The sequence below is a fragment of the Calonectris borealis genome, chromosome 17 (genome assembly GCF_964195595.1).
Source record: "Calonectris borealis chromosome 17, bCalBor7.hap1.2, whole genome shotgun sequence".
NCBI lineage: Eukaryota > Metazoa > Chordata > Aves > Procellariiformes > Procellariidae > Calonectris > Calonectris borealis.
The window spans coordinates 12,316,873-12,338,840 of NC_134328.1; the positions used below are offsets into that span (position 1 = coordinate 12,316,873).

A 21,968-nucleotide genomic window follows, 5' to 3' on the forward strand; every position below is an offset into this window, starting at 1 on the left:
ATAGCAGTTACCTAGTGCGCTCTAATAACTTTTGTTAGAAGTAGCATGTGTCTTGAAGGAAATATGGCATAAAATTACTTAGAAGACAAATATAAGGCATGCAGTATTAAGTCTCACACGCTTATTTCGTGGTGCTTAAGTGGCCACATAAATGATGTAAACATTGCTATTCAATCTAGTGAGCAAGATTCCTTGTACTTTAGTCGGAGGCAATATTTGAGTCACTGATCTAAGGTCTGTACTTCTGTCTTAAGTCCCTTGTTACTGAAAGTAGCCTATTTTTTCTAGAAATTGTAAAGTGATACAGTCCAGTCCTCTCTCCACCTATTGGGGTTTGGTTTTTTTCAGGTTGTTTAAAGAAACATACATCATTATCAACTTGCCTACTTCGGGGTGCAGAATAACTTTTTCACTTCTTGGGTCTGTTGTGTGCTCAGTCTAAATATGTTTCTGTTTATAGCTCTGTCTTCATGCTTTATGTAAAGTAAACGTTATACTCATGATCTGTGCAGTGTTGTGAGGTACTTGGTTTTGTAAACAGCTGTAGGAAGTCCACTGGATTAGTGGAACTAATGCTTTAGGATCTTTTCAGTACATCTAAAACTGTTCTGTGTGTGAAGAATAAAGCCCCCCCTAATGATTGATTGCAGACCCACACTTAGAGCACCCAAGAAACAAACTCCACTGTACTGTTGTCAGGTGGATTAAGGCCTTGTTTAGTTTATGATTGTGCTTCAGTGATGCTCATACCTCAAGGCAGGGAGACAGCATAGAGTAAAGAACAAGCATCAACTTCAGGATGAGGGAGCACTGTCATGCCAAACAGGTAAAATACAAAATATTTATTTAATGATACAGTTAAAAGCTTGATCTCTCCCTTAAGATTTTGAATAATGTTGGGGTTTTTTTGCATTCACAGTTTTTTCTCTGCTTTGTTTTTCCAGAGAAGTCATGGAAAAAGATGCTAAAGACTATGCAGATTCCATTCATGCAATATTTGTAGAGACAAGTGCGAAAAATGCAATAAACATTAATGAACTCTTTATAGAAATTAGTAAGTATTTAAAAAATTAATGTGCTTTCTTCAGAAAGAAGTTCAAGTAGAAATTTGATTACTGTTAGTTTTTGTGCTGTTTAGGTGAGAGTATACTGACTTAAATTTATTAAAATCGGACATGAATACAAACTGCAGAATGAGCTGTATAAATTTTTGGTCATCTAATGACCTCTAAATATTCCTTCTAGAAATTTTAAGCCTACTGTGATGCTGCTGGATAAATAGCAAGCAGGGCACTCATGTCAGAAGTCAGTGTCATCTTACTGTATCTGTTGAATGTTTCAATTGGTACTTCCAAGGTTATGGAAGGGAAAGGAAATGGCAATAGGAAGATCCAAACTTTATACAGCTGAGAAAAGGAATTAAGTTCTCACTCTTAGTGTTTATACTTAGTCTAAAACAGTGCATTTTCAAAAATAGAAGAATTCATAAATGCCAGATTACTGCCTAGGAAATAGCAACTATTTTGTGTAGATTTTCTACAAGTATTTTTGTGATACCTTGGGTTTTTTAATCAAATTGCAAATCTTTTCTGTCTCGTTCATGGTGGGGACGACAATGACAATTTTTTTTGTGTGAATGAAAAGCAGACAGTATTCCAAAGTGAATTCCATGCAATATTATTTGCAGGATATGTTTCAGGCAGCAGCACCGATGTGCAGGTATGTCAGCCTGTTTGCGAAAGGAGGACAAGCAGCAATCCATTTGTGTATGTGTGTGTGCACTGCAGTTTAGCTTTGAATAACTACAGAAGCATTAGACTTAAGGAAAAAAAAATAGGGTCCTTATAAGCAGTTGAATATATTGAAGCTGATGTAAAAAGTATGTACTGTAGATCAGCTTCCTGATTTACTGACTTAATAGTTGCTCTCTAAAATTGATCTTGAATAAACTATGGGGAAAAAAAAAAAACATAAATCCTCCTCAGAAAAGAATACTCAACCAAGAATAGTCAATTTTAAAGACTGATTAGATGACTAAAGCAGCTATCTTTACAAGCACTTCTGTGCTAAGCCTGATGCAGGTGATCTGCTGTGGAAATATAGGTCAAGATGGTAGTTATCAATGAAGATATTCCAGATGGTATTGGATCCTGCGGAGTATGTTCTCTGGGTAGTTTTATAGCTTAGCTCTCCAAGTCTACATTAGCCTGAAGTGTAAATGCTGCAAAATTAGCTTAAAACTGCCTCTACTCTTCTTTTGTGGAACTGTACCTCTTATGGACATATTATAGACTGTTAACTGCCATCCTTCTGTTATGCAGGAATGTTGTCATTAATGACATATGACTAATTGAAGACATTTTTGTATAGAAAACATACACTGAATGCTTCGAATTAGTTTCAAGTATAACGTTTGCTTTAAATTTTTTTCTGCCTCCTTGTAGGTCGCAGAATTCCATCAACTGACACCAACCCCCCGTCTAGTGGTAAGGGCTTCAAACTTAGAAGACAGCCATCGGTGACAAAGCGCAGCTGCTGTTGACTGATCCCTTAGAAAAGCAGACTTGTTTATACAGTAGGTGGTCTTGGAAGTTAATAGTTCACGTTGGGTTTATATTATCAGTCTTAAATCTTTATCTGCTGGTGTTCATACACCCGAGGTCCCACAAAAATGGACCAGTTCATCTGACATCTGTACAGTCGCAGAAAAGACTGCAATCGTAATGTCAGCCTGTTTACTTACAGAAAGTGTAGTATCTCTTGTGTTCAGAGGAATCCATCATCACTTTTTTGGCCTGCTTGAAAGGAAGGTGACTATATGGATGGTAGAATTGAAATGTTTAACAGTTTTGTAATCAAGATTTTAGGGTTTTTTTTGTAAAAAGGGAAATGAGCACTTTTGTGGGACTTAGGGGTGGGAGGAGTCTGGAAGTTAGATGTCACTTCTTCATTTTCTTCAGTGAGCCTTATTTTAAATTTAATTGTAGCTAATCCAAAGTACGATGGGACAGTTGATGTGAGGTGGCTACAGAATAAGCAACTGAAGACAAATAATAGGCAAATCAGTCCATCCAGTCCCCAAATCCCATTTGCACTTTTTATTTAAAGATGATATGCGCTGGGGGTGGGGACACAAGCAACAGATCTTATACCACAGACAATCCTTTTTTCATGCTGACTTTAATCACTTTAAGGCAAACCGATATGCTTATAGGCATCTTTTTGTTCCTATGAGTTCTTTAGCATTAAGATGTTGGTTGAAAAAAACCTAGTTGTAGTTCTGACTGAATTAAGTGGTTACTGACTAAAAACAGATGCTGTAAACAGATGCTGCCAGTGGTTCTGATAAGACCTAAAATTTTTTGGGGAAAGCTTTTAATTGCTTGGCATGTGTAAAGTATTCATATTGTATTTATGAGACCAGTGTTTAAAGTATTATAAATTATGTAAAAACAGTAAAAAATAATGCAATCTTATACACTCCTTCCATTCCACACCTATGGATGAGCTCCTGCGAAACCTCCATCAGATTTTTTTTTCCTGCGTTTTAGTATTGTCACTGTGAGTTCATCCAGAGGCAGACTGAAATTCTTTCTCTTTCAATCACATTTGAAGGGGCCAATAGAGAATGCTGTTGGTGCAGCATGAGGTCTGTCTGTTGAACAAGTTTTCATCTGTGGTGCACCCAGTCTTTCCTGTTTTGAGCACAAAAATACAAATAGGAAGTAACCTTAAGACATGTGGTAATGTAGATCATTACCTCTTGGTTCCTGGGCTTTTTCATCTGTGAGGGTTTTTAGCAAATCAGTGTTTAGCTTATTCTGTGTTGGTTTAGTACGCTTCAATTAAACTATAGGTTGACCATACCCATTAGTGCTATTTTATTTATTTTTACTTTTTGTTTCCTACCAGCACTAGTGAGAAACTTTATACTTTTGAAGAAAAAGAGCTTAATAGACTTGAGTATATACTAAAATACGCTGATTAGCTTTAGTATCAAAATGAGGTCATATTGATGATGCTTATTCTTTGTTTGTAATCTGGTTTTCTATCATCTCAAGTATTTTCTCTGAAGGAAATGTAGAAAAGTTTGTAAGAAATGAAAAGACTTCAGATTAGTTTGTATTAGTGAAAATTCTTGTAGAGCTATTCTGGAGCAAAACAGGAGAGCTATTACAGTGAGATTTTTTGAATGTGTCAGTATGTTTAATGAAGTTTGGTGACTACATTTTTATCATGCCTTTTACTTACCCTGCATTATCAGTTACACCTTCTTTGCCACAGTTGTATAGGCTACGTGCTTACAGAGAGCCCAAGAAGTATATCTTCACCAAACGGAGGCTGTTTGAAGCCCCTTTGAAACATTGGTCCTTAACAAAGCATCTCCTAGTAGAGACAGATTTGTGTTCAGCCATTTGTTTGGAGTTCAGCCCAATATAGGATATATTTTTTTCTGTCACTCAAAGCAAATAAATTATGAACAGAAAACTTTAGTACTCCTACAAAATGCTTGATGGAAATATAATTAGTAATGAAAGACCAGAGTAAGCTTGCTCTTGGGCATATTTTTAATTATAAAAAAGCAGGTTAGCAATTAAATGTAGAACTTTCTATGACTTTGGCAGTCATGGAAATCCCTAATTTCTTTGAAATACCTTAATTCTTACTCCTGGCAAACTTCTAAAAAATAAATTGTGTGGTTATCTAATTCGACTAGGTTTTTAAAACGTTTTGTGTTCACAGTGCTTCGGAAGCCTATTCTATACCAAGATACTAGGTGCTTTAGTACCTTAACTGTGATAGAGAAAATAGTGCTTTTATTAAAGTTGGTTAGTAATAAATCTGGAAATTCTTGAAGTTGGAAGGATCATAGTAGGAGAGGGAAAGTCTCAGATATTGGGAATATCTTTCATGTAGATTAGTAGAAAAAGGAATTTCAGATTTCCTAAATTATTGTTGCCTATTAGCATGTGGTAAAAATAGAGTTTAAATCTGTTTTTCAGTGAGATAACAAAAATGGTTTAATAGTATTTATGCAAGATTTATTGGCTTGAGAAGAAAATATTGGACTCTAGGCAAGACTGAGAGCTAGGCTAGTATTGAGATTATTGTAGTTCTCTCCAGTCAGGGGAGAGATCCATATATCTTAGCAAATCTTTAGGAACTGCTTTCTGATCTATTGTCAGTTATTTACAATGCACCAAAATTGAACTTTAAAAACAAACAAAAAAACCCTACCCCAAAACATTGAAGAAGCAGCAACAATCTGGCCCTTCTCAAATGTAGCTAAGTCTTAATGCCTCAGACTCCTTTTGTTTTGTTACCAATTTGAGTGGAATGCCAGCATACTTCATATCCTTTTTGCAGTTCTGATCTTGAATTACTGCAGTTAATGAGAACATGGAAATAGCCAGTGTTTCAGATTGTCCAAACTACAAACACTGAAGCGAGACTGCTTTTTAACACATGCCTATTTAAAATGACAGACTGTTGATGTAAGTTCTCTTGAGCCAAGATAACTGTTTATTGATCAGTTGGCCGTAGCTGAAAGCTGGAATGCAGTCTTCCCTGGATGAGATGCACATGTTCATTGTTTCATTTTTTTGTTGAAGAAAAATGGTTTCTTCGATATTAATAATTTGTTAGGCCATCCACTTTCATATTACACTAGGCTTGCTGAAATTGATTATATTTTGTCCTAACATAGCTTCTCTATTTGGAGGTACATTAGCCTTTGAGTGTTTGGAGTGCTGATTATCAACCATTCCAGCTAAATTTTTAATAACTTTTTTCCTTTTAAGAAGTTGTTGAAAAAGCTCAGGACTGAAGTTTTATTCCACTATGCCTTTCTGTTTAATGAATGGAGCTTATCATGGAGACTAGACTTTCAGATACTCTCAAAGGGAATTAATTGCTGCAAAGCAAGTTTGGAAGGGTAAAGTATCATGTATGTAAAAATGTAACAAGATTGATGTCATATCATTGATTCAGAGCATTTTTAACTGACAAAATATGACTATTTCAACTTATAAACACCACCAATTCTTTCCCACGAAAGTTATAGATTTGTACAAAAGTACCATTTGATAAATGTTTAGTTCTTAAGCTTTGGAGCAACTTAAATGTGCTCCCCAAGTTTTGGAGGGTGTCTTCATCTGACCCTCTAAATTATAACAATCTCTTAGCTGACTTGCCAGGCTCTTGATCTGTGCTGTAGGTAGTTTTGTGGTATATTTTATATACATGCTGAAAACTGGCATACTAAATGCCTAAGTAGGTGAAATCTGGAAGCTTATGTTTAATAACAGAAGCATCTAGTGGCCAAACTACTGAAAACTGTTAATAGGTGCTTTGAAAAGTTCTAAGACAATTCTAACAACTTTTGCTGTTGCCAAGAAGGTAAAGATTTCATTTATGTTAGTAGATCCATGTTGAAACAACACAAGTAGTTGCACTTCAAATCCCTACTGACATCAGTGAGGCCCTTCCTCTAGGTGCTACAGGATCAGACAGTTGATAGTTTAGAGGGGCGTTTTATGCAGACTTGAGTCTTTGATGTGTTGATGTACATAATACCAATTTAATGCTACCAGCCTGCTCAAGAAAGATTATTTACATGCTTGGGAAGAGAGTAAGAGGAGAGGAGACAATGCCTACTTACTGATTTGGGAACCTAATTCTTTAACCTGGTTGAGAGGTGGGGGATTCATTGGGAGCTGTCTACATTAATGGTTAAAGCTTCATTTTAATTATCAAAAAATAATTCAGGCTGAATATCTTGAATGGTTTAAAAGTTGGCCTCAATAAGATTTTTGTTATGATGTTAATCCTAAATTATTCCTTAACATTAGTGGTAATTTCCAGTATAACATATTGAGTATTAGTTGGAAAAGGAAGCTTTATCAGTGATGTGTGAATGACTTTCTTGTGAAACAGTCTTTAGTGTTTATTAAGGATGGTGTAGTCTATTTGTGGTGTGCTATGTCAGCAATCTGGAAAGACTATCTTGGGAATTGATGATTTACAGGACAGAAGCTGTCTGAACTGTGTAGCTAGTCACCCTGGAGCAAACCTCACTTACAAGCAGCAATAGCTACATAGAAGTAGAAAAAATAATCTCAAACATGAGGAGAATCTGAATAATTCACTGACTTAAAACTTCTACACTGCCTATTCATTTTCTAAAAAGCTTCACATATCTCTCTTAAATGCTTTAAACCTCTAAAAAAAAAAGAGGCTCTTCTGTTTATGGACAAGAGAGAAGGACAAACTTTCTTAACTTTTTTAGCGGGAAGTTGTTTTACAGTGACTTGAGACTGTATGCCACGATTCAGTTACTTGAAGCAGGAGAACTGTGTGCTTGGAACTAAGCTTCTAAAAAAATCTGCACAAAATTCTCTACAGAAAACTTAAAGTTTTATGTTCAGATCACATTCCTAGTAATAGATCACAACCTTAGTAATTGTAAGTGGCAGAAGTTTTATAGAAATATGATGTTGTGAATTACCAATCTAAGATAGAAATATAGGTTCTAGTACAAAAAAGTCATGTCAGCTGACCTTTTCAGGGTTGTATGGCTCCAGCTTGTCAAAATAAGCTTGAAACCACATCCTTGTTTCTCATACAAGAATTCAGGTGCCAAAACATATTTCCCTAATTACTAGGCCTTCTGACACCAATGCTTGGTTCTGAAAAATCCCTTCTGATATTTTGGAGGTCTCAGAAGTTTGAATGCAAACACTTTCTTGGTCATCTAGAATCAAAAATGCATGACTTGGAAAAATCAAACAAGCATTACCACGCTTTATGTATAAAGTGTCACAGATAACAAATCTTTCAAGGCGTATAAGAGTATCCTGAAACCCAAGAGTACTGATGGGCTTAGTCTCTGACATGTCAAAATGATCCTAGGGTCAGCTTTTTCCTCCTTCCCCCTCCCATTTCTCCCCACCCCACCCTGAATTTTTAACATAGCGTTGTCAGAGTGTATGTGCTATGAACAGCTATTTAAAAACACTTAGAAAAGTTCTAGTGGCCTAGAGTTATTTGGTGCTTCCTATTTTACATGGAAAATCAAGGCAGTAGGATGATTTGTCCCCGAAAAATTGGGACAGCATTTGCTGAAACTGCTCTCATCTAGAATAAAGACTTCTTAGAAGAAAAAATTTGGCTTTTCCCATTACATCATCATGCAAGTTGGGGTTCTTAAATTTTTGTTTAAACACTAACAATGAATTTTATTCAAGAAGCTGATTACCTTTGTAAAGGCACTCTTCTTTTAAGAAGGTTGGGTTTTTCTTTGCTTCATTTCTGTTAATTTTTTCACATATGTATTATTGAACAAACCAACTGCTACTTCAAATGTTGAAGGATACAGACCACTCTTTCTGCCATGCTCTTCCTCTGTGTCAGTGTGATACTCCATCCAGTTGTTGCACTTGGATATGCTGTAACTCTGACACCTAGGTAGGTTCGCTGCTACTTTCTTGCCTCACTTTTAGTCATGTTACAGTATGTATTTCCCATTAAATCCATTATGTTTTCTTGACAATTTGTTCTTTGTTTCCTTATGGGATTTAGCCAAGAATAGGTGGTAAATGTCTTTCTCCTCAAAGGTTCTAGAAATATCTGTCACAGCAGCAAATATTTGTAAACAAAATGGTAATTCATTAGTGCAGCCTTATGAAACTGTTATGGAAACAGCAGCTGAGAATGTACCTGTGTTATACCACATAATGAAGGCTAAAAGCACATTCACCTGGGGGAGCCTTACAAATCATTGTAAGGCTCTAGTAACATGACGTAAACACTTCTATATTTTAACTTCCTCTTTTGTACTTCCTGTTTCTGAATATTGTGTATCCAACATTGAAATTGTGATACAGTAAATTGATTTAAGACACAGAAATGGATTGCATTTCTGTAGCTGTAAGACACTTAAGACTTCCCGGCAATCTTCCCCGTTGTACCTCCCACCCCCAGTACAATGAAGAAAAAAAGAAATCCTTCTGAAGGTTTCTTCTGAATGCATTTGTGTATTCTTCTTCTGCATTTGCATCTGTGTATTCAGGGCACAAAAATAACCTGATATGCATATAGCTCTTGCAGTGTAATAAATGTTTGCCTGTAAAATTAAGCATGAAGGTTAACCTTTGTATCAGCAATTCTTGTCCCTCTTAAGAACGTTCTGCCTTTTCATTATAGGATTGGGTTAACCTGTTACAAAGGTTGAAAGGTCTGTGCCTTCTTATTATAGTATCTCTTATTAAAACAAACTTAAGCCGCTCAAAGTTACAGAGCATTTGCAGCACTGTAAACTGCACAAATTTACAACCATTGCTTCACTGCATGAAATGTAGTCAGATTACTAGTGATGAGATGTTGTAGTGATGAATTCCCAAGCTTATGAATGTTTTGAGACTTTTTTAGTCTTCTCTTGGGCTGGTCCTGAGAGCATGTACAGGTTTGTCTGTATTGTTGGTTTGTAGATGCTAATGAGGAAAACCAGGCTTTTGTTCTCTCCTTTTTGTTTGAATTGTTACACTCCCATATAGTGCATAGAATGCAAATAAAGAAAGGTTGATTTGGCATAATGTAAACAGCCTTTTCAGCTTAAGCATTCATAATAAACTTTTATAGTGTAATAACATGCTAAATCACTACCAGTCTGATGTATTGTGCAAAAAAAGGTGTAAACATTTTATTAATAAAAAGCTTTGTTTATAAATGTGCTGGCTTTGTTTATAAATGGTTCCAAAATTCTCAACGTCTTAAAAAATAGTCTCTATAGTAATAGAATTATAGAAGAGGAATGTAAGCAATACCATGGCAGAAGTGATTCTAAGTGATGATTCAAATAGCTTTTTGCAAAAGTACTGACTATTGGTCATTCAGAAACACTAGCTTTTCCCTGGTTTATGTATCCACAGACAAAGGCAGAAGACAAACTTGTACAAAGAAGGGATGGGGAAAAACAGCAGAGAGAATGCAGCTTTTGTGTAATGCTTCCTTTCTTTGCAGCATGATGGCTGAGAAACTGCAGGCCACACACAGTCTTGTCAACCAGTGCAAGGCCTGACAAATTCTACCAGGGTCAAGTTATTTAATACATTGCTTTTAGCTTAGACTGCATGAAATGTAAAATTCTTGACTGCTTAGGCCAGGTTTCTGTCAATCAAAACTGTAAAGTGCTTTTAATATCTGCACAGTGTTGTGGGGGCCTGTCATGCTGGGAAGGGATCCTTTCTTATTTGTTAATACGGCCAGCTGGTTGGTAGCTTGCTTTTTTTAAACCATTGCTTTGGTGGTTATGTAGAGCACAAAAATATGGAGTTGGCTACGGTTATCTTAGTTGTCTTATGTGATGCTTAGAAGATGTAGTTTTCTTGTTTCAATATGTGATGCAAGTCTAACATGTTCAGTTAATAGCAGACTTGAAAAGCGTAAATAAGCAAAAAAAAAAAGTCCTGTTTCTGATACTGATCTTTTACCTGAAAATGTTGGACACAAGTTTCTACTAAGCAACTGGCTGCAGTTCGTATGCAGGAAACACATACTGTCATCTTTTTAAGAGAGACCTGGAATAGCTTCAATTTATTGTTCAGTACTTGCTATTTTTATCTTAGTTGTGTGTAAACTGCTTTTGAAGAGTGTCAGATATGTTTGTGTAAGGGGGTATGAATGTGCATCGGAGAGAGCATCAGAAGGGTAAAGACAAGGAATGTGCTAGAATAGAGAGAAAAACACATTTACATGTGTTTGCATAGGGAATCTAGATAACTAAATGCAAACCACCTAATTTGCACACACACAATATGAGAGAATGTTTTACTTGGATCAAGTCTTTCATTGCTTTTAAGGTAAAAGTTTTGTAACAGATGAAACTGTTCTTTAAAATTGTTCCAGTGCAAAGCTTTCAGGTGCTCTTAAGAGTTTCCCCTGTAGTGTTCACCCCTATTTTTCCAGTTAATCAAAACCCACCTGGGCAACAAGTTGCCTTCTAGTCTTGTGGCTGAATAAAAATAAAGTGAGGGTTGGTTTGTGTAATTGTTAAGGACCTAGTACTGCAGGTGGCCTTCGTGCATTCCCATTTCAATGAATCTGAGCTGCACAATATTAAATGTACGCACATTATTTACATATTACAGAAACCTGGCAACCTACATTCATTAGACTTCATAAATTTTCAACTTAGAGTAAACAATGCTGTGCTTTATAAAAACTTCAGCCTGGATGAAAATGTGGGCGAGTCCTTCAAATACAAGCAGGTAAGTTCAGAGCTGCCAGTTGCGGTAGGATGATACAACTTGGCAAACCTTTTAAGATGTGGATCATCAAATGCTTAAGGGTGTACTTTGTACTTCTTTCAGGAAAAGTAGAACTTGGGAAGGTCTGGGCAGCAACACTGATGTGGGATTTTCTGCAATTAAGTAAAATGACTGAACGATGTTACAACGTGGTAGATAAGGATTTGGCAAAGTCTAGTGATTAAGCTGAATTATGACTTATGGAAAAGTTACGGTTTGGCAAAATCCAGTAATTAAGCTGAGTTATGACTTTCGGAAAAGTTGTGTACAAAGAATAAGGAGCTTGGCGATAAGTAGGAAACAATAAATAAGGAATAGAATATCATTAAAGAAGGTGGAGCGTAATTTGGAGGAACATTTTGCTAATTATAGAGCTTGTAATATATTTAGAATATAATCTGGCTTTATCTTGTATCCTGTTTTAAGATCCTGTTTTTCTGTAATTATGCTTTGGACAAAGACCAAAAATGTACTCGAAGGTCGCGAGTTGATTATAAATACTTTACTAACAAGCAAATAAAGACAGACATGATTCCTGCTTCATATTGAAGAAGTCTCTGTCTCGCGTCGTTATGCAACAATTGGTGACCCCGACGTGATTCGACGTTGGAGAATGAAAACTGTACTATGAATATTTTGAGTCAGCCTTAGTCATAAGACGGCTGGGATAACGACGGGCGCCGCCGGAAACTGACTGGTACCAGGTGAGCGGCTTGCTTCATAATGGGATCTACTGTATCAGTAGAAGTGAAAGCTGTTTTAGCTATATTGTTATCTCTGGCAGAGAAGCATGAAATAGCTCTGAAGGAAAAGGGAGCTTTGGACTTGTTGCAATGGGGACAGAGAAGGAACATTTTAACAACGATGGATGAGGTTTTTAAGGAAGACTGCTGGCAGGCTTTAGGAAAGGATCTATGGGAATCCGTGCAAGTTGGAAATAAGGAAGCAGTAACCCTTAGTCATGTATGGTATTTAATAAATCAGTTGATGAAAAAGACTCGCGTTGAGTCTGAAATTATGGAGGCTGCAGAACAAGCATTAGGATATTCATTCCGAGAAAAAGCCAAAAAGAGTGAGCAGGCTTCTATTTCTTCACCTGATCCTGTGGTTCTGCCAGCAAATGTAAGAGATGCTAAGTCTATTTTTGAAATCCCATTGCCGCCTGATTATTTTTCCCCTGAAGAAACTGGTGCAGAGGCGGGTATGGAGTCTGCAGCCCTTACTGCACCTCCAATCAGTGAAAATGAAATAATGGAGCAAGAAAATTCGCCGTTAGAGGAACTCCAGCAGATAAAGCGTGAGGAGGAGGAATTAAAAAGGCAAGCTTCTGCATTACAGTTAGAAGGTGATAGGCAAAAAATTGCTCTCGGGCAGTTGGGTACGAGGCTGCAGGAGGTGATGAGACAACAATCAGGACTGTTACAGAATCTATATCAACAACTGCAACGACAATCAGTAACAGGTTTTAAGAGTGCAAGTATGCAAGACGAAAAAACACAGACTGTGGACGCTGGTCAGAAATGGCATGGAATAATACGGGATGCAGCTATTGAAGGCGAATTCTTAGGTCCATTAAAGGCTTTTCCTGTGCACCTTCATCATAACGCTGCAGGAGCGGAGGTGCGAGAATGGCAGCAGTTCGATTGGCAGTTATTAGATCGACTGCAAAAAGCAATAATGCAATATGGTTTGGATAATACATATGTAAGAAACTTGATTGATGTGGTATTTTCGCAAAATATTCTCACTCCTTTTGATATAGAAACGTTGGTATCGTTAATTTTGTCACCCATGCAAAAATTAGTTTTTAAAGATGATTGGAGAAAACGTTGTGAACTTGCAGTAATGAAAAATTTGGACTTGCAAGATGGGGACCCATTGAAATTTGCGACAATCGATATGTTGATGGGACAAGGAGCTTTTGTGCATCCTAGGGCACAAGCTCGGTTAGATCGACGAATATTACAGCAATCTCAATCTCTTGCTGCCGTCGCATTAAAAGCACTACAGGTTTCTGCGACCGCATCCCCACCTTATGTTAAAATACTGCAACTGCCATCGGAATCTTTTTCTACATTTTTGGATAGGTTGAGAACTGCAATAGAGAAATCACCAAACTTATCGACCGAAGCAAAGTCAGCTGTAATGCTTGATCTGGCTGTACAAAATGCTAATGATGTGTGTAAGCGAATACTTTCAACGTTACCAAAAACGGCTGGGCTAGTACAAATGATGGAAGCCTGTGCTAGGGCAGATCTAGTAGCAGAACAAGATAGGGCTGTAGTATATGCCCAGGCACAAGCTAAAGCTTTGGCCGCTGCCCTTCAACCTGTTTTACAACCTAGAAATACTCGGCAACGCTTGGGAATTTGTTTTTTATGTGGACAAAAAGGACATTTTAAAAAGACTTGTCCCAAGAAATCTCAAAATAATTCAGGAAGCAAATATTGTACGCGGTGTCAGCGACAAGGACATGTTGTAGAGGAATGCCGTGCGCGATTTACTAAACAGGGGCAGCTTTTGCAGTCGGGAAACATGATAATGAGCGCCAACCAGAGGGGCGCTATGACACTAAATACCTCCAAGAAAAACCAGCGGATTCCCTATGCTTGGGTACCCAGTTCAATGGATGCTTGGACCGTCTCCGGGGGAAAACTGCCGGAAGCGCCGGAGTAGATATTAGGGTTGCTAATACTGTTCAATTATTAAATGATATGGTACAGGTGGTAGATTCTACGGAAAAGGGACCGCTGGGATATGGGCTCAGTGCTTTGATAATCGGACGATCATCTGCTTCTCGTTTGGGAATTTTTGTTCTCCCAGGTCTTATTGATTCAGATTATACCGGGACAATTAAGATTATGATTAAAGCATTGTATCCACCCATAACGATAGAAAAAGGAACAGAAATAGCACAGTTAATTCCATTCCAGGCAATGGTGCCCAATAAGGAAGAAAGAATAAGAGGGGCAAGTGGATTTGGATCAACTAATGATCCTTCTGTATATTTTTCTATACCTATCCTGAAAAACAGACCTACAATTGAAGTAGAACTTAAGCAAAATGATGGTTTTACTTTTACATTGTTGATGTTATTAGATACAGGTGCTGATATTACAATTGTTCCAAAAAAGGTATGGCCAACTACTTGGCCTCTACAAGAAATTAGTGCCATGATTCAGGGAATAGGAGGAAAACAATCTACAATGCTTAGTACTCAGTATGTGACTATGTGTAAGACAAATGAACCCCACCTATCTGCAAAAGTCCGACCTTATGTTATGCAAACAGAAATCGCATTGCTAGGCAGGGACTGTTTAACGCAATGGGGAGTTGTGTTACAGACATCGCCTTTTACTTAGCGGTCACTGCACAGCGACAGTTGACGGACCCAATACCTTTAAAATGGAAGCAAACTGCTCCTGTTTGGGTAGAGCAGTGGCCGCTAACACTTGAGAAACTGTCGCATTTGCAGACCTTGGTAGAGGAACAGTTGAAATTAGGTCATTTAGAGGAATCATTTAGTCCATGGAATACTCCTGTTTTTGTTATAAAAAAGAAATCAGGAAAATGGCGACTTTTACAGGATTTAAGAGCTGTTAATGCTGTCATGGAAACAATGGGGCCTTTGCAGCCTGGTCTACCAACTCCAACTATGCTTCCTGCTCAATGGGAAATTTTAGTAATTGATTTAAAAGATTGTTTTTTCACGATACCATTGGCTGAACAAGATAAAGAAAAATTTGCCTTTTCGGTGCCAACTATAAATAAACAAGCACCTTATAAACGATATCAGTGGCGAGTATTGCCGCAAGGAATGAAAAACTCTCCTACCATTTGTCAGTATTACGTAGCTGCCGCTTTACAACCTATTCGTTTTACTTTTCCGAATTGTATTATTTATCATTATATGGATGATATTCTTTGTGCAGCGGAAAACCTTGATTCTAATTTTATCGATTTCCTTCATCAGGCATTAAATGCCGCTGGTTTAATAGTGGCGCCTGATAAAATTCAAAAACATTCACCTTATTCTTATTTAGGATTTAAAGTTACACAATTACAGGTTAAGCCTCAAAAACTTGTGATTAATCTCAATATTTCTACATTACAAGATGTTCAAAAGGTATTAGGAGATATTCAATGGCTTCGCTCCTATTGTGGAATTTCCAATGAGGATATTGCTCCATTGGTGCACCTGCTGAAAGGAGGAGGGGGGGCGAATGCCCCTCGAAAACTTGACAAATTGCAGCAGAACGCTCTTAAAACTATTGCTAATAAAATTACGCGAGGATATGCGAATCGCATTGTTCAAAATATACCCCTTTTTGTAGCAATACTCAACACTGAAAAATATTTAGCTGCCTTAATTTTTCAATGGCTTCCACACCAGTTGGACCCTATGAATGTTATCGAATGGAAATATCCGTCTATAACACAAAAACAAACAATTATTCCACGGATTGTAGCGATATCTAACTTAATTTATTCTACTCGTCAAAGGGTCATAGACATAAGTGGGATTGACCCTCAAGTCATTTATTTACCGTACACAGATATGCAGATACAACAAATGTTTCAAACCATAACTGAATTCGCATTAGCTACTTACGACTTTAAGGGAATTTTGTCTAATCATTATCCGAAACACCAGTTGTTTTCCACAACACTTTGCTTGGAGCCAGACGTAATGTTATCTGTTACCCCTGTAGCTGGTCTTACTGTTTATACAGACGCTAGTTCCAGAACAGGAAAATATGGTTTTACATGGTACTATAACCAGCAATGGCATGATCAGCTTTTTTATGGTAATGGTTCCGCACAATTGTTAGAACTGCAAGCAGTGGTACAAGTATTTTTTACCTTTTCTAACATAGCTATCAACCTAGTTAGTGACTCTCTTTATGTTGTAGGAATTGTACAACGTTTAGAAAGATCATTTGTTAAAGAGGTACAGAATATTCAATTAAAGGAATTATTGTATAAACTTCTTTATTTATTAAATGCACGTGTATATCCATATTATGTATCACATATTCGAAGTCATACCCCGTTTAGAGAAGGCCTGTTTGAAGGCAACCATAGGATTGATACCCTTGTTTCTCCTGCTACTGTAGTAGTGCCTCATGTTCATCAACAAGCACGATTATCACATTCATTTTATCATCAGTCCGCAAAAGCATTAGCCAAACAATTTAAAATAACCCTTAATCAGGCCCGCAATATTATTGCGGCATGTCCTCATTGTGCTCCTTTGCCAGCAAGTTTACCACATGGGGTTAATCCTCGTGGTCTTAAGGCATTAGAGCTCTGGCAAACTGATATTACATTTTTTAAGAGTTTTAAAAATTTGCAACACATACATGTAACTGTGGATACCTTTTCGCACATGATTTGGGCAACTGCTCAAAGAAAAGCTAATGCTGTTGCCGCTCGTCGCCATTGGTTGCAATGTTTTGCCGTAATGGGTGTTCCTCGATGTATAAAAACAGATAATGGCTCTGCTTATATTGCCGCTAGTACCCAACAATTTTTAAAAGAATGGGGAATTGAGCATGTTACAGGAGTACCAGGAAACTCTACTGGTCAAGCTATTGTGGAACGGGCGCATCATTATTTAAAACAGCAAATTCAAAAACATTATTCTGAATTTATGTCTCCGGAATTAGTACTTTTAAAGGCGTTGTACGTTATAAATTGGTTGAATTTTTCAGATAAATATCCCCCTGTTTACATCCACATCATGTCACAACAGGAAAAACAGGAACTTCGAATCAGGCCTCCAGTATTGTGGTATGACGCCCGAACTAATCAATGGCGGGGACCTGCTGAACTATTAACCTGGGGAAGAGGGTATGCTTGTGTTTTAACAGATATTGGACCTAAATGGTTGCCTGCAAAATGGATTCGACCTACAGTTGCTGCCTTATCCTCTTTGCAAGCTTCTTGACCCTTGGAAGAGCTCATGCAGTACCAGTGGAATTGGCTGAAATGCAGAATCAGGACAATGTTTGGATAAGATGGGCTCAAGCGACAGATACGAATGACTTCTGTCTTTCATTAAAGCAAGTAGGAAATCCATTCCGGACCTGCTTGATCGGGTTTGCTTATGTGAATATATCAGATTTTACTGACTGGATCCAGGGGTCTGTAAATATGTCAATTATACAGCAAATGTCTAATGTTATGAGCTGGGCAATTAATACTACAGTTAATGCATTCTTAATTAAGAATTTGAAGAAGGCAATGTTGCCTCCTCAAGAGTTAGATTTGCTTGGAACATTTCCCAACAATGGATGTGTCAAATTTAGTTCCCTGAGTAGTAATGATCTGCCCACCAATGTTTCACCTCAACAATTACAATATCTAAATGAGAGTTTTTGCAATCATACGATGCAAGATATACCTTATAACCGAACCAAAGCATACGCTTTGCCTCCTGGGTATTTTTTGATCTGTGGAGATAGAGCTTGGCCCGGGGTTCCCCCATTGTCATTTGGAGGGCCATGTATGATCGGAAAATTGACGTTATTGTTGCCAAAAAAACAACATTTGCAGCAATTGCAGATGTTATACCAAGCACAGGGACAGAGTGGTCATAGACAAAAGCGATCTACCACACCGTTATTGGAGAATTGTACAGATGATGTCCTAATTTGGGGACAGTCTACTCTGACGACAATGTCCTTATTCTTGCCTCCCTTGGCCTTAATGCATTTGGGAAAGGTAGCAAGGAACTTAATGTGTTGGTCAGGAAAACAATTCAATCGCACTTCTTTAATTCTTTATGATATGGCCACAGAATTCGACAGTATTCGAAAGGCAACCTTGCAAAATAGGGCGGCAATTGACTTTTTGCTTTTAGCCCATGGTCATGGTTGTGAAGAGTTTGCTGGGATGTGTTGTTTTAATTTGACAGACAAATCTCAATCTATACAGAGTAAATTAAGAGAACTCCAGGATGGATTGGGGAAGTTAATGGAAGAAAGAAATCCTTTTGATAATTGGCTAGTTTCCCTTAATGTCGGATCGTGGTGGAGAATGATTTTGAAGTGGGTATTGATAATAATTTTAATTGTCGTAATTGTACTCATTATTTTTCCATGTTTGATTCAGTGTGCTATAGGAATATTACAGAATATAGCAAATAGAGCCTTTATAAAACAAAAAAGGGGAGTTGTGGGATTTTCTGCAATTAAGTAAAATGACTGAACGATGTTACAACGTGGTAGATAAGGATTTGGCAAAGTCTAGTGATTAAGCTGAATTATGACTTATGGAAAAGTTACGGTTTGGCAAAATCCAGTAATTAAGCTGAGTTATGACTTTCGGAAAAGTTGTGTACAAAGAATAAGGAGCTTGGCGATAAGTAGGAAACAATAAATAAGGAATAGAATATCATTAAAGAAGGTGGAGCGTAATTTGGAGGAACATTTTGCTAATTATAGAGCTTGTAATATATTTAGAATATAATCTGGCTTTATCTTGTATCCTGTTTTAAGATCCTGTTTTTCTGTAATTATGCTTTGGACAAAGACCAAAAATGTACTCGAAGGTCGCGAGTTGATTATAAATACTTTACTAACAAGCAAATAAAGACAGACATGATTCCTGCTTCATATTGAAGAAGTCTCTGTCTCGCGTCGTTATGCAACACACTGAACAGTTGTTTAGGGTTTTTTATTATGTATGACTGTATGTTGTATAAAGTTTCCTCTGTCTTGTTCCTCACCGTTAGTTTCCAGTTAACTTGCAGATATGTATAAAGCTTGTCTTTTCTACTAATTAGTGGACTGAGAATGCCTAGCTCAATGAGAGAATCTGTTTGTAAAAATAAAACCTAAGAGATTACATGAAAGAAGATAACCTTTCCAGAATATCAACCAAAGAAAGCTCTACTCCAAAGCATAAATGAACTCAGTTCTTTCCTGATTTGATACCTAGTAAAATGTTACGATATAAACCGTAGTTTATGCTATAAATTAAACCCCCACAAGTAGCAAAAAGTAATAAGCTAAGAACATCCTAGGCTCCAAATCTAATTAACTAAGCAAAGAAGAATAGCAGGGACCTGGAAAAGACAATGCACCCCTTTATGACATGTGACCATCTTTTCTCCAACAGAGAAGGAATTTAAGGAAGAACAGCAGTACGTTATTTGAGCATGTTGCTGTACATTGCTGAAGCTTCTAAAAATTAGTCCTGCTGTATTGGCCAGGAGGAGTTAGCAGGTTGCACTTGCATTATGCAAAACCAAGAGTTATACTAAACACATATATGGGTTTGGTTTGTTTTGGCATGGAAAGAAAGACATCTCAGAAGAAAAACAAAGGACGAAACGGGATCAGAGGTGGTTAAGCGGACGAGCTGAAAAACAGGGATTATCATGGACAAGAGCAGCTGAAGTGTTGAGATGTGGTATAAATACTGCAGATGTGCTTAGAGCATTGAATGCCATCATCCCGTTTAGTGGTGTTAATTTTACCATATACATCCGTCATTTGCCATTGCATTTACTGCCAGAAATGAGAACAACCCTCTTACTACTTCCAGATATTTTTAGCTGCCTTATGTATTTTTGGCAATTATGAAGTAAAACAACATTCATGATGCAAAGAACTTGTGTGGAGGTGAGGTACACTGCATCACACAGATTGTATTGGTGTGATAAAATGAATTTTCACAATATTTTACTATTACCATATTATTATTCACCTCTTACCTGTTTGCTAATGAGCCCTGATTAGGATTTAACGTAACTGTATGCTTTGAGTTGCTATTTTTTGGAAGTTGATCGATGTCAATACACTTGCTTTTTATCTCTGCAAATAGTATCTCCTCCTGAAGTCCTGGATGTCTCAAGTCCAGTTGCCTAATTAATAATTTTTGGTGTATATAAATTACTAGTTTTTAAGACCAGCATGTTGCTGCTGATAACATGGGTGTCCCAAACTCCTGCTTCATTGTTACCCCCTGCTGAATTTGATGGGTTACAGCAATGCTTTATAAATTCTTATGAACTTTTAGAATGTTTAATACAACCTAAGGAGAAGGGAGGGGAAAAAAAAAAAAAGAAAAAGGCATAGTGCTATTATAACTACACTGGCCTAAGGCTATCAATAAAGCAATAGTTCATATTAGAACAACCTGTAAATCTTAAAAATATATTCAATCATGCTATTTGGAGTAGGGGAGGGAAATTAAACAACAACGAAAAAAGCAAAACAACAACAAAAAAACCCCTAAATGAAACAACATAAAACTTTGGTTACAGTTTACTTAAGGAGGGGAGGGGGGAATGTCTTAAAATCACTAAGATGACCTCAAAGTCTGGTTTTATTTGTTAAAAAGTTAGTCTTTCCTGTAGCTTGATGACAGTTACCGGAATTTTCCTGGTGCTGTAATGCTCCGTTCTTCAGCCCTGCAGTCATGACATGATTGCCTTAGGATGTCATTCTGTACAGAGCGGCTCTTCGACGCCGCAGGAGACCCTCCTTGCTCTGGACGCGTTTCCCTTCGCCAGCCGAAAGGTCCCCGGCGGCGCTGGGGGCGGCCAGCCCCGCAGGGCCCGGCGAGCGGCCGGAGGGGCGCGGCCGCCACGGGCTGCCTCGGCAGGGAGGGGCTGCGCCTTGCCCGCCGCGGGCAGGCCGGTGCCAGCCCTGAGGCGGTGCGGACCGCGGTTTACGGAATCGAGGCCTGAAGTAACAGGCTGCTGCTTGATAATAAGGCATTTATTACAAATCATGATTTTCAGTGACGGTTAAACTTCATTAATGTTATTAATTAGACCTCTTTCTCCCCCGTAACGTTACAGCTGTAGGGAGGTAGCTCGAGCCAAAAGAGCGGTGAGGAGCCTCCCCACCGCTCAGCCCCCGCCCTGCCCCTGTCGGCAGCCAGGGCGGGCCGCGCCGGGGGGAGCCGCGGGGCTGCCGGGCCGGGCCCCTCAGCCGCGGCGGGAGGCGGGCGGCGGGAGGCGGGCGGCAGTGCCGGCGGCAGACGTCAGCCGCAGCCTCTCTCTGGGCCCCTCCGTGCTGCATCATCCCGCCTCCGTCCCGCCTCCCGCCCTCTCCCCGCGTCCCTGCCAGGGCAGCGTGCGCGCTGGGAGCTGCCGAGCCGCCGCCCGCCCTCCCCGGCCCGTCCCCGCTCCGCTCCGCCGCCCGCAGCGCCTCTCCCTTCGCCGCTCCAGGGCCGCTTGGCGGGGGGGTGAATAAACCAGCCGGGCGCGCCTCCCCCCGCCTGCCTGCCTGCCCTCCCTCCTCCCCTCCTTCCCCCCTTCCTTCCCCTCCCTCCCCGTCCCTTCCTCTCTCCGCCTGGTGCCGCCACCGCCGAGGAGGAGGAACATGGCGAAAGCGGAGCAGGTCCTCAGCCTCGAACCGCAGCACGAGCTCAAATTCAAAGGTACGAGGCGGCCGCCGCTGCCCCCCGCCGCCTCCCCGCGCCGGGCCGGCGGCGCGGCCGCTCTCAGGCCTCGCTCCAGCGGCAGCCATTTTCCGGGGGCCGGGGCTGGGCACCAGCCGCTAAAATGTCCTTCAGCGCCGCCGCCCCCCTGCCCAGCCGGGCGTCTCCCGCCTGCCGCGGGGCGAGGAAGCGCCTCCCCGGGCCCGTGGAGCCGCAGCGGGGAGCGGGGGTCCCCGCCGGGCCTGCCCCCGCCGCGGCTGCGCC

At 39.2% G+C, this 21,968-nt stretch overlaps 2 protein-coding genes across 5 annotated transcripts in view; both read left to right on the top strand.

Annotated features, from left to right (window-relative positions):
• RAB22A (RAB22A, member RAS oncogene family) overlaps positions 1-21,968 on the top strand; it is a 48,867-nt gene that overhangs the window by 10,793 nt on the left and 16,106 nt on the right. Inside the window, exons 6-8 of one of the 3 annotated variants that reach the window (XR_012676290.1) lie at positions 945-1,054; positions 1,688-1,719; positions 2,445-2,575. Coding sequence is in view for 2 of the 3 variants with exons in the window: in XM_075166596.1 (XP_075022697.1) it covers positions 945-1,054; positions 2,445-2,542 (208 nt within the window). In the remaining variant the exon portion in view is untranslated. Of the gene's footprint in view, positions 1-348; positions 645-944; positions 1,055-1,687; positions 1,720-2,444; positions 2,576-21,968 lie in introns of those variants that run through there. The other 2 variants (XM_075166596.1, XM_075166597.1) reach the window with 2 other exon arrangements.
• The window catches only part of VAPB (VAMP associated protein B and C), a 33,428-nt gene continuing 32,832 nt past the window's right edge, over positions 21,373-21,968 (top strand). For both annotated transcript variants that reach the window (XM_075166595.1, XM_075166594.1), the window contains exon 1: positions 21,373-21,704. In XM_075166595.1, coding sequence (XP_075022696.1) covers positions 21,647-21,704 — 58 coding nt within the window. In that variant the 5' untranslated portion in view covers positions 21,373-21,646. The remainder of the gene's footprint in view (positions 21,705-21,968) is intronic.